Source organism: Terrapene carolina, unplaced genomic scaffold (genome assembly GCF_002925995.2).
Source record: "Terrapene carolina triunguis isolate 2854851 unplaced genomic scaffold, T_m_triunguis-2.0 Scaffold88, whole genome shotgun sequence".
Classification (NCBI taxonomy): Eukaryota; Metazoa; Chordata; order Testudines; family Emydidae; genus Terrapene; species Terrapene triunguis.
The window spans coordinates 281,298-293,956 of NW_020664439.1; the positions used below are offsets into that span (position 1 = coordinate 281,298).

A 12,659-nucleotide genomic window follows, 5' to 3' on the forward strand; every position below is an offset into this window, starting at 1 on the left:
TGTACAAGGAGCAATAACACTAGCAGGAGTCCTGAGGGAGGCACCAGCTGTTCGCAGGATTTCAGATACCTGCCAGCAGGTAATGGGGGAAGTGCCTCTGAGTATGAACAGGGGCAGCAGCCCAATGCTAGGGCAGAGTGTGCTCACACTAAAGGGGATGATTTTGTACTGCCTCTCCATGAGAGTGAGGAGTGATTGTGACAGACAGTGGAGCTGAGCAATGTGGTTGAAGGCAAGGCCATGAAGAAGCCTAAAGAGGCGTACAGTACAGAAAGCAGGTAGGGCCACAAAACTCACATGCTTCTCGGTATATGTTAGCAGGTGCTACTGTAAGTCTAAGAACTTTCAGAGAACTCCCTCATGACACTCACCGGGGCTACCACTATCTCTACGTGCTGGCAAAACAACTCCTGTGGGCACCAGGGAATCCTTTATGCCTTCTCAGGCAGGGTCTGATTGATATGGAGTCGAAGCACCTAACACAGGGCTCTGGCAGTCTACAGCATGAGGTCGGACGGTCCCTTCTTGCCTATGCTCTACGGCTGTCTTGGGAAATGAGCGCTCTCTTAAGAAAACACTTGACATCTCAGGTGAGCAGGGCTGGCTTGGCACATGGGTGCCCTCTCTGCACATCACAGTCCAGATCACCCTTAGCAGCACAGCCTCTGCTGGAGCTTAAAGCTCTCTGTAGGGCCAGGCATCAGCACTCCATTTTGGGGTGAACCTCCCCATCCCTGGCACACTGAATTTGGTCCCCCCTGCATTTGTTGTGGTCAATCTGGCCCCTGCCTTCAATTTCTACGGGGTGGCTGTTGGTCCTCTCTCCTCCTTTATCTAACTGTTTTATGCGAGCATTTGGGACCTCCTCTGTAGCACTACCACTAGAATTGATGCCCTGCTCTGTACTAGCAGCCCAGAATGCCTCTCCAGAGAGGCTCGCTCAAAACTTTTTGCTTATTTCTCACTATAAAGCACTCGCTCCTGTCCAACCCTTTCCCCTCACTCCATCTGCCTCCCCCTCCCCCGCACACACACACCCTGCTGTCCCTCCGTTAATCAGGAGCAAACCCAAACTGCACAGTTTCACCCGTGTGGAAGATCTCTAAAGCCCATGAAACTGAGTACCTCCTCCTTCGCCTTGCAGGCCAGCCCAGACTGACACAGCCTCCAGAATGACTGTGCTCTGCATGACACCAGCAGAGGTCACAGCAGGGGAGTAAATACTGACAGCCCCTGAAACCAGCTCTGCTCCCATCCTTCTATGATGCACAAGGAGGAAATAACATCACATGAAGAGAGAACAATTGTGCTAGCAGTAAAGCCAACCTTCTGATCTACAGAAAAGTTAATAAATAAAATAATGTAATAACTTAAGATCTACATGTAGTCCAGCTACAAAAATTTTAAAATATGGAATAATTTAACTCATACAATACTGCTCTTTGTATAAGCAAAACATTTTCCTTCATTCTTGCCACTAGGCTATAAATTATCAAGGCTACGTTCAAATCAACATTTTAACATAAAATGTAAACAAACAAAGCAACAGAAGAACCTGCCTACGGTCCATTCCTGCCGGTCATCTGAGGCTCATGCATGGCTTCTATAAGAGGGCTGATTTCCCCAGGACACACTGCTCTATCCATGTAGCCAGACTATGAGGAAGAGCAGCTGCCTTTCCCAGGTCTCTTGAGGCAGAGCTGAAATTGTTCCAGAGGGAAAATAACTGAGAAACGGACTAAAATCTTTGTTGTGTGTGTCAGTTAAAAGGAGCCGTTTGTTTCTGAACGGAAGGCCCAGTGAGGCCCCTGGGAGTGCTAGGCTGGTCACTCAAATGTCAGTGCCTCTGCCTTTCAGATACCCCCACAATGCGTCAGTTTCTCCTCCAGGCTGGAATTTACAGAAGTGGGATACACCCTTTGAGGTCCCCCACATAAAACACACCCACAACCAAAATCAAGTGCTCTCTCCTCTCCCACCCACCCCTTAGGTAATTGAGTCCAAATTTTGCTTTCTGTTTTACACCAAGCCTGACATGAAGGGCAGGCAGCTGTTAATGCTTCCAAAACCAAATCATTAATAAACAGAACAAAGGGAGGGTTGATACTGTTGTCCAGGCCAACGTATTCCCTGGTTTGCTCCCAATACACAGCTCTCTCCCTTGGCGCTGGCCAGTTGTGTGATGTTATGATAGGTGAGAGGTTGCCTCTGAAGGTTCAGTACAGGTGTCTCCGGTTTCCTCCCCAGACTAGTTCTCAGGCTTTGCAGAATGTGCTTTCCATGCTTGTGTTTCCAGCACTGATTTGATTTTTTTTTTTTTAATCAAAGGAAACAAATGGGCGAATGGGAAGTAAAGAGAGGAAGTAAGCTGTGGGAAAATGGCACTCTGCAGCTGAAAGATCTTTCTCTGCTCAGCTGGAAATTCACACTGTTTTGTCTGCCATAGTGAAGATGATTGGTGATGGTAAAAAGTGCTGTTATACCAAGTCTTGAGAGAGAATGAGGTTAGAATACATCTGCAGGATCTCACAACAAAATGCTGATTAAAAAATAAACCAAACCCCCATAAATTAACCCCCATGATCACATTCCTGGGGGAATGTATTGATTCAGAAGACCCTGGATGTAAGCACCTTGGTACCAGATTTCTCCAGGAACATGTCCACGTTCTGATTAAAAGTGACCCAGCTGGTTACACTGAATGTCATTTGTTCATAGGTTACCTTTTCGCAAGGTTTCTCTTATGCTTCTTCATTGGATAAGACTGATTGGTTTGTTTCTCTATCTATTCTCCAACATTTAGGGCCATGAGGCCTGGTCCCCTGGGAGAGCAGCAGTAGATTCTGATGTGTCCATCATGCTATTTATGTAAGACTCACAAGGATGTGTCTCTCATTTGCTTGCTTTCTTAACTTTTTTGCAACAAATTATTGTCTCTCTTGATATATAGTCCACTCTTTACAGTAAAAAGTGTTAAAATGTAAAAAAAAAAAAATAAATATCAATGTTACAGTAGCTAGATTATTCAATAAAATACATCCCTGCCATTCTTGATTGAAATGCTCAGTGAGAATTAATTTCATTTGGACATTTTTCCAGAGATTCAAGTTATTGCAGATCATTTCTGGGATGGGAAGGGGAATCAGTTTCTCTTCCTGTCAAAGTATGAGGGGGTGGGGGAAATGAAGGGAGTCTTGGGGAATCCAAATGCCAGTATCAGGAGGGCTTTCATGGGGAATTTGTCATTACCAAGTAGCAGAACTGCAGGGCTTATTGGTCCTGACGGTTGCATCAGAACACTCCCCCTCGGAAGAGTCACAATCCGATTCTCCAAACTGTGCCTGGTTCTGCAAGGCAAAAGGACAGGGAAACTCTTTTAGTGATTTCCTTGCACTGCAGAGTGACTGCACTGGCAGGATCAGCAGCTGATTGGTGGAGGAGCAGGAGATCGGGAAAGGTCCCCATCAGTGAGTCTATCACTTCCTGTCTTCTGGCAGCCAGCAGGGGGCATTGCGGATCCACGGAAGGTCACCTCTGATCCCCAACACATAGCCTCAGAAACCTGCTGGCTAGAGTGTGTAACTGGTGGAACAGGGAAAGGGAAAGCAAGGACCTTCCCCCACACACATGCCCACTGTCCTACTTACATAGAACTGGAAGGGGAGCAGCAGATAGGCCGATCTAATACAAAATTCCTAAAACCATAGAAGTTAGGGGAAGAGGGAAGGCAGAGTAAGAAAGATGGGAGAACACAGGCACACAGGAAATGCCATATCTAGTCAGACCAATCTCCTGTCTCCAACATTGAACACACCAGTTGCTTTAGAGGAAGGTGCAAGAAACCCCCTAGTGGAGAATGAGGAATAACTTGCCCTAGAGGAAGTTATTCTAACTCCTTAGGCTGCCGTATGACCAAAATAGGAGGGTTTATATTAGGGCTGTCAATTAATCACAGTTAACAGCCGTGATTAACTCAAAAAAATTAATCACGATTAATCGCAGTTTTAATCACACTATTAAACAATAGAATACCAATTGAAATTTATTAAATATTTTGGATGTTTTTCTACATTTTCATATACATTGTATTCTGTGTTGTAATTGAAATCAAAGTGTACAGTGACTCCTCACTTAAAGTCGTCCCGGTTAATGTTGTTACGTTGCTGATCAATTAGAGAACATGCTCGTTGAAAGTTGCGCAATGCTCCCTTATAACGTCATTTGGCAGCCGCCTGCTTTGCCCACTGCTTGCAAAAAGAGCAGCCCGTTGTAGCTAGCTGGTGGGGGCTTGGAACCAGGGTGGACCGGCAGTCCCCCATCAGCTCCCTGTTCCCCTAAGTTCCCTGTGCAGCAGCCACCCAGCAAGCTATCAATTGCCAGCAGTTCAGCTTTCCCTCCCCCCACTGCCATGTGCTGCTCCTGCCTCTGCCTTGGAGCTGCTCCCCGGAGCTTCCTGCTTGCTGTACGGGGGGAGGGGGAGAAGTGGGGGGCTAATGTCAGGATGTCCCCCTCCCCCTGCTCCTGCACCCCACTTACACCATCTTCCATAGAGCAGGGAGGACACACAAGAGAGCTCAGGATGGAGGGAGCTTCCTGGAAGCAGCTGCCCTCTCAGCTTGCTGATCTACTTAACAAGGCAGTGTACTTAGAGTGGGGTCAGCATACTTAAAGGGGCAATGCGCATCTCTCTCTCCCACACACACGGTATGTGTCTCTGTCTCTGCCTGCCATGCTGTCTCCCCTCCCTCCATTCGTGCCTCCCTGTAGAGTGTGAGTTAACCCTTGAGGGCTCAGCCAATTGCTAGTTCATCATTTAGCAGTGAGGCATTCCCTGGGAAATATCCCACCCTCTGACTTCACCACCTCAACCAAGCTTCACAATCATCATCGCTGTGTACCAGTATTAAATTGTTTCTTTAAAACTTATACTGTGTGTGTGTGTGTACACACAGATATAGATAGAGATAGAGATATAATATAGTCTTTTGTCTGGTGAAAAACATTTCCCTGGAACCTAACCCCCCATTTACTTTAATTCTTATGGGGAAATTGGATTCGATTAACATTGTTTCGCTTAAAGTCGCATTTTTCAGGAACATAACTACAATGTTAAGTGAGGAGTTACTGTATATTATTTTTTATTACAAATATTTGCACTGTAAAAATTATAAACAAAAGAAATAGTATTTTTCAATTCACCTCATACAAGTACTGTAGCGCAATCTCTTTGTCGTCAAAGTGAAACTTACAAATGTAGATTTTTTTTTTAACATAACTGCACTCAAAAACAAAATGATGTAAAACTTTAGAGCCTAAAAGTCCACTCAGTCCTTCTTCTTGTTCAGCCGATTGCTAAGAAAAACAAGTTTGTTTACATTTACAGGCGATAATGCTGCCCTCTTCTTATTTACAATGTCACCAGAAAGGGAGAACAGGTATTTGCATGGCAGTTTTGTAGCCGGCATTGCAAGGTATTTACGTGCCAGATATGCTAAACATTTGTATGCCCCTTCATGCTTCAGCCACCATTCCAGAGGACACGCTTCCATGCTGATGACACTCATTAAAAAAAATCATGCGTTAATTAAATTTGTTCCGTGGGGGAGAATTATATGTTTCCTGCTGTTTTACCTGCATTCTGCCATATATTTCATGTTATAGCAGTCTCGGATGATGACCCAGCACATGTTCATTTTAAGAAAAGTTTCACTGCAAATTTGACAAAACGCAAAGAAGGTACCAATGTGAGATTTCTAAAGATAGCTACAGCACTCAAACCAAGGTTTAAGAATCTGAAGTGCCTTCCAAAATCTGAGAGGGATGAGGTATGGAGCCCGCTTTCAGAAGTCTTAAAAGAGCAACACTCCAATGCGGAAACTACAGAACCCGAACCACCAAAAAAGAAAATCAACCTTCTGCGGGTGGCATCTGACTCAGATAATGAAAATGAACAGGCGTCTGTCAACACACCTTTGGACTGTTATCGAGCAGAACCCGTCATCAGCATGGACGCATGTCCCCTCGGATGGTAACTGAATCATGAAGGGACATATGAATCTTTAGCCCGGGGGTTCTTAAACTGGGGGTCGGGACTCCTCAGAGGGTCGCGAGGTTATTACATGGGGGGGTCACGAGCTGTCAGCTTCCACCCCAAGCCCCGCTTTGCCTCCAGCATTTATAATGTTGTTAAATATATAAAAAAATGTTTTTAATTTATAAGGGGGTCACACTCAAAGGCTTGCTATATGAAAGGGGTCACCAGTACAAAAGTGAGAACCACTGCTTTAGCTCATCTGGCACGTAATCATCTTGTGACGCCGGATACAACAGTGCCATGAGAGCGCCTGTTCTCACTTTCAGGTTACATTGTAAACAAGGGGAAGGCAGCATTATCTCCTGTAAATGTAAACAAACTTGTTTGTCTGAGTGATTGGCTGAACAAGATGTAGGACTGAGTGGACTTGCAGGTTCTAAAATGTTACCTTTTTTATTTTTTAATGCATTTTTGGTACATAATTCTTCATTTGTAAGTTGCACTTTCATGATAAAGAGATTGCATAACAGTACTTGTACTAGGTGAATTGAAAAATACTATTTTTGTTTTTTTACAGTGCAAATACTTGTAATCAAAAATAAATATAAAGTGAGCACTGTACACTTTGTATTCTGTGTTGTAATTGAAATCAATATATTTGAAAATGTAGAAAATATCCAAAAATGTTTATATAAATGGTATTCTATTATTGTTTAACAGTGCGATTAATCGTGCAATTAATTTTTTTAATCGCTTGATAGCCCTAGTTTATATCCCTTCCATTTTATTATTTAAATTCCGATTTTTCATCCTATCTAATGTAACTGTGGACGCCTCATTAGTCATATAAATCGTCTCTCTTCTTCTGAAGCCTATTAAGCTCCTGGCCTCAACAATATCTAGTAGCAATGAGTTCCACATGCTAATTGTGTCTTGTGTAACTTTTATCAGTTATACATTTGCTGCCTTTCAATTTCCAGGGTGAAGAGAAGTGCCCAGTCTACCCTCTCGCTCTGCAGTACCTCTCTCATGGCCCCTTTCTGTGTAGTCCCAGGCTTTTGCCTCTCTAGTCATACGGATTTCTTGTCTGGCTTCTAGTTATTTTCACCATCTGACAGAAGAGGAAGGGGAGTACTGAAGGCCCCACTCACCTCACAGCTGTGTTCATCTGCACAGAGCTTGCCCAATGACATCTGTGTCTTCACCCTGCGCACGGCGCACTCTTTGTCCGAAAGACCATCAGACTGAGTGGAGATCTCGATGGGGATTTCCGGAGTCTGGGACAGCATGTCCTCCAGCTTCTCAGTCAGCTGGTCTTCCAGCCTGTTGGCCAGCTCATCTGGGCTGTTTGAGTGGTCGCTGGTGTTCCCCTCCTCTCCATCAGACACAGAGAAGTTCTCAGAGCTGAAGGTTGAGTAGGACTGGCAACTACTAATGCAGCGGTGAGGCCTGCAAGCCCAGGAGAACAGCTTAGCTTCACTTTGCTCAATCCCTGCATTGCAGTGTTTCTGTTTATACTGGTAAATCACTTCCCCCGCTCCACATTATTGGCCGGGCTGCTCCACTTCATACCCAAAGGAGCTTGGCCCTGACAAGCTAACCCACTTACACCCAACACTCTGTGGGAGCCTGCGTTAGGATGGTCTCCAATTGCCCCTCAGTTGCCACCTTTTTGGTAGTTCCAGTCCCATCCTCTACTTTTGTAAAGTTCACTAGGCAGGGCAAGGGGGCCAGCAAAGAATACTTCTCAAGCTGGAGCCGGGTCACTGATGGTAAATATTTCAACCCTGCCTGGGGAAAACCCCTTCTGACTGGCTCCTTTCCCCAACTCCAGAGGTGTAAGCAGCCAATCAGAGCTGCTCTCCCTACCCCTCAGGAGCTGAAACCATTCTCACAAAATGGGAGGGGAAGAGAGAGCAGAAAGAGCCCAGGGTGGCTCCCTAACCCCTGGGAACAATGGGACAGCTCCTCTGTACCTCCTCCCTGCAGCACCCAACCTGGAAGGGACAGTGGGGATCCTGCTGAGCCCTGCCCCAGGCCTTGGAGAGGGGTGAGAAACCCCAGGAGCTGCAGGAAAAGCAGAGGTAAGGTTGGAGGAGGAGAACAGATGGGGGACTGGAGGAGGAGAACAGACGGGGGGTGGAGGGGCTGCCAGATGTGATGTCACCTTCATTTCTGTACAAAATGATAGAGCCCCCCACTTTTTTCAATCTGCTCTATGCATCGGTAACAGGCTAACCATATGTTGCTGGCCCCAAGTATTATTATTATTATTCAAAACAAAGCAACATTCAAACATAGCAAAACAAGCTGCTAAGATTGCAGGCACACAGCCATGGTTTGAGACAAAAAGTATTAGGAAAATGTTTAAAAGTGAATGACATGATCTGAATGTTCAAAACCTGAACTTGAAGCTTGTTTTCTGATTTTTACAAAATTCCCAGAAGAGCTCTTGCTGGGGCTGAGAAGTGGCATGCTAAATTTCATAGGGAATGGTCTCTTTACAGAGAACTTGACAAGGAAAACTTGGAGGGGCATGAAGGGCTCTGTGATGGGGTGTCTACCCTGCACAGGGCAGAGCAAGTTAGATTAGGTTAATTAACCTGATTGGATGCACCTGAGGGAGAGCCAAGGCTTGAAAGGCTGATTGATGATGGAGCCCATCTGAGAAGGAACAAGCAGGGCTGGTATAAAGCCAGGAAGTTGGCAGCAGAAGAGGGCTGCAGGGGAAGTAGCCTGCAGTCACTCTCTGGAAGAAGGGAGTTTGGGTTCGTAAAACTGGGTAGTGGGGGAAGGGTGCGAGAAGATGCAGGAAGTCCAGGGAAATAGCAGCAGGGTCTGGGAGCAAGCAGACCACAGATGCTAGACACAGGATCCCTGGACTGGAACCCAGAGTATAGGGTGGGCCCAGGTTCCCCTATAAGCCACGGTGGAAGTGGCCCAGACCGGGCAGTGGAGCAGAAGAATGCCTGGGGCAGCTGTCCAGTGGGATTTTGCTACCCTGGAAAGGAAGGACTATAGTGACCTGGCCAGAGGACCAAGCCACAGAGAGAGAGCACCCTGAGTCGTAGAGAGGGAGGATGCATGGCACATGAACAACAGAAGGGGACGTTGGACCTGGAAGGAGCTAATGCCCAAAGTAGCCAAAAGGAGGCACCTTAGCAGTGATTGTATCCCATGAAAGGCTTATAAAGTGAAGCTAGCTTTAACCTTAATTATGGCATTGTGGGGCCCTGATCCTTGACTGGGGCTCCTAGGTTCTACTACAATAGATATTATAATAAATCTGAAGCACTGGAATACTTTCCATATATCCCATAACTGTACAACTGCTCAAGCACTACAGCACAATGACTGAACATGTCCTCGCCCCTTTCCCACCTCCCTGCTTCTGCATTAACAATGTGTAGTTTTCAGCACACTCCTGCATTGGGAAAATCACAGCTACTCACTCTGGCAGATCCCCTCTTCGATCATATGTTCCACTGCCCCTCTCCTCAACACAGCATGCCCAGGGGCAGCACAGTGCACTGCTCAGCTTACCTCCCCCATTGGGACTGAATCGCTGCACTATCCCAGCAGATGCCTCTCCATGCAGTCTAAGCAGCACTATCTGGCTGATGTCCCTGCATGCTGAGTCAAGTGCACAGCACTTCTGAAAACCCCCTGGGCAATGAGTGGGCATTAGATGGGCACTGACCCCGTATAAACATCCTATCTGATGCCCCTCCATACAAAAAAAGGGTACTTTCTAGGTGGCAATGGTTCACGATTAATCAGGAAAGCAGGCGATGTCCCCTGGTGCTGAGTGAATGCACTGCACAGCAGATTTCATTCCACATGCAGAGAAATGCCACTAGCCATTTAAGTCACCTAATTTACACAAAGGTTCCCATTCTCTATTTGCTCCAGCTGGCTGGGAAGAAATGATGCTGAATTTTGCATGACAATTGATGGTGGTTTTATGAACACTTGCCCGCACCTTTTATTGCAGGATTAATCCGAAGGAATATGGGGTCTGTCCCAGGAGAAGAGCTTTTAATACTTCACACCTGGCAGTGGCAAACAGCTTCAGAAGGTGGTACAGGGCCAGATTCTATACTCTCTGAGCCACTCGGTCCAGATTTTACTACACTGTCCACAAATGTGAATCCTTCAAATCCCCTTTCCATCCTACTTTGCAATATTTTGTTAGACATAGGTGCACCTTTGTTACCCCACTCTGGAACATTTATTCCTAGCTCTCTTTTCCTTACGGAGAAGATGTGTTGTGGGGAGCACGCTCTAATTCACACACAAATCTCTGTAGCAATCACAGGACACCCATAGCACAGCTGATACATGGGTAGAGGAGGGTGCTTTTAGTATTGACATGCTCCATTTCCTCTTTTACTCATGTGAAAATCCTTTCAAGACAAGCTTCAGCAATTTCTAACACTATGAAAGTCATGGGGAACACCCATAATCTTTTACTAAAATGTTTGGACAATGGAGGAGCCCCTACCTAGAGCAGCCAAAGCCAGCAGACCAATTCCTCCAATAGGAGGAAAGTGGGGAGCAGAATGGAGATCTTGGAGGTGGAGTGGAATCTGGGTGATGGGTCCTGGAGAGGAACCAAGGGGCTGAGTAGAGAAATTCAGTATAAACTGTGTGAGCCAAATTACTGTAGTTGAGACCCAAACTAAAGGGCTGTAGTTGGATGTAGCTAATGCTCTTTAAAATGTTTTGCTCGACTCCCCTCCTCAGTCCCTGGGCTCCTCTCCAGGATCCCTGCCTTCAATTACCCAAGCCCCACTTTCTCAAAGGGGGTCATGACCCCTGCCTTATGGGGAGGATGTGACCCTGTTTCAGATAACCAGGCTTTTGATGAAGTGACGTCTGTGTAATCAAGGCTGCATTGTTCTAGCCCAGATGCTGGAGTCATTCCCTTGCCCTCTGCAGCAACAAATCTGATAAAGAACTTTTGAAAGATGCTGTTGAGGGTGCCAGACCCTGGCAGTTTCAAGCTTAACGGTACAGACATTGGAGATACCAGGCTGGATAGCAGTAGCCTCTTGCACTGGTCACACATGGTGAGGTTCCTGCCCAAACAAGCCCATGATGGAGAGGAGCTATGCTGGAGAGGCCTGCAACTTGCAGGGGACTGAAAACAGCCCAGCCCAGCACAGCATGAGGCATCACAGAGGGGACACTCATGTGATTAAGCTTGTAGCTAATTGGACCGGAGTTCTTGCCATAGTTTATGGTGCTGATGGTCACCACAGGACTGGCCAGGCCCTTGACAGAGTATCACTACAGCGTTGGATACATTTCATGCTGGAACTTGGGCAATGATTTCGCTGGGACCTATCATGCTGAGGCAGAAGGCTCAGAATTCCCACCGCAATGCCATGATGTTAAGTGATATGAAACTGAGCCAGATTAAAAAAGATTTCTGCCTACCACTCAAGGAAGGAATGGCAGGGGTTAGCTATTTACCTCTGTCTCCGTGGGAACTCCACTTCACTGTCCACTTCTCCTTCTTCCTGTTCTGAAGAGTCGTCACCACTCTGGCAGGGGGAAAGAGAACTATGTTACTGGACTGATGTAAAACAATCATACAGCTACCTAGCTGCCACTTGGTTCTCTGGTACAAAGCCACTGCATCAAAAGGTTTCATAGTGTTTAAAGTCAGAAGGACCCTTAGATCATCTACTTTGATCTCCTGTATATCGCAGGCCATTAATTCACACCCAGTTACCATCATATGGAGCCCAGTATCTTGGTAGACTAAACATTTCAGTCCTCAAGAGACTAAGCTGCTGTGTGTCACAGGCAGAGAACAGGGGGACTGAGGCACCACCAATGACATATGCTAAGATGATCCCAGCAGATGAACCAATCCCTCACGCTGCAGAGGAAGGTGAAAACCTCCAAAGGTCCCAGCCAATCTAACCTGCAGAAAAATTCCATCCTGACCTCTAATCTGGTGATCACTTAGATCCAGAGCACATGAGCAAAGCCACACCAGCCAGGCATCTAAAATACAGGATTCTCTGTACCACATCAGATCATTTGGTCCACCCCATCTGGTGTCCCTGCTGCTTCAAAGGAAGGCAGAAAAACCCTAACCCTCAAAATACATCCAGCTAATTACGCATCAGAGGAAAAAGTCCTCCCTGAGCCCTGCAGGTGAACAGCTGAAGCCATGAGGCATGAGATTAAATTATATTCATTGTCATAATGCAGAGCTGCAAGTGTTCTGAGAATGCTGAAGGCAGTTCAGAGAATCTGTTCTCTCCATGGTCCATGAAGGAAGAGAATGAACTACAGCATTCCAAACAAATAAGGAGTCAAAAACTTCTGCAAGCTAAAAGCTATGAAAAGCGGAATGGTGCAGGAAACTCTGAGATGTGGCAAATGTTTCACAGTGGACGGACAGAGACATCTGACTGCTGATCAATGTAACAGGAAATCCAACCAATCGGGTCTTAGAGTCATCATGCGCGAATATTACAAAGGTCTGAGTTAAAATAGCCAGGGCAACTTCTGAGATACTGGAATATCCCAGCAATATTCCTGAAATGGGACATTTAACAGAGTTTAGATCTTGTCTTCACAGGGACACTGACTGGCGGTATAATTA

General features: G+C 46.1%; 1 protein-coding gene across 2 annotated transcripts in view; it reads right to left on the reverse strand.

Moving 5' to 3' along the window:
• Positions 1 to 298: 298 nt before the first annotated feature.
• The window catches only part of MAP3K13 (mitogen-activated protein kinase kinase kinase 13), a 119,769-nt gene continuing 107,408 nt past the window's right edge, over positions 299 to 12,659 (reverse strand). For both annotated transcript variants that reach the window (XM_029911130.1, XM_024218628.3), the window contains exons 13-15: positions 11,513 to 11,583; positions 7,186 to 7,483; positions 299 to 3,347 (exon numbers count right to left, since the gene is read on the reverse strand). In XM_029911130.1, the coding sequence (XP_029766990.1) occupies positions 3,246 to 3,347; positions 7,186 to 7,483; positions 11,513 to 11,583 (471 nt within the window). In that variant the 3' untranslated portion in view covers positions 299 to 3,245. The remainder of the gene's footprint in view (positions 3,348 to 7,185; positions 7,484 to 11,512; positions 11,584 to 12,659) is intronic.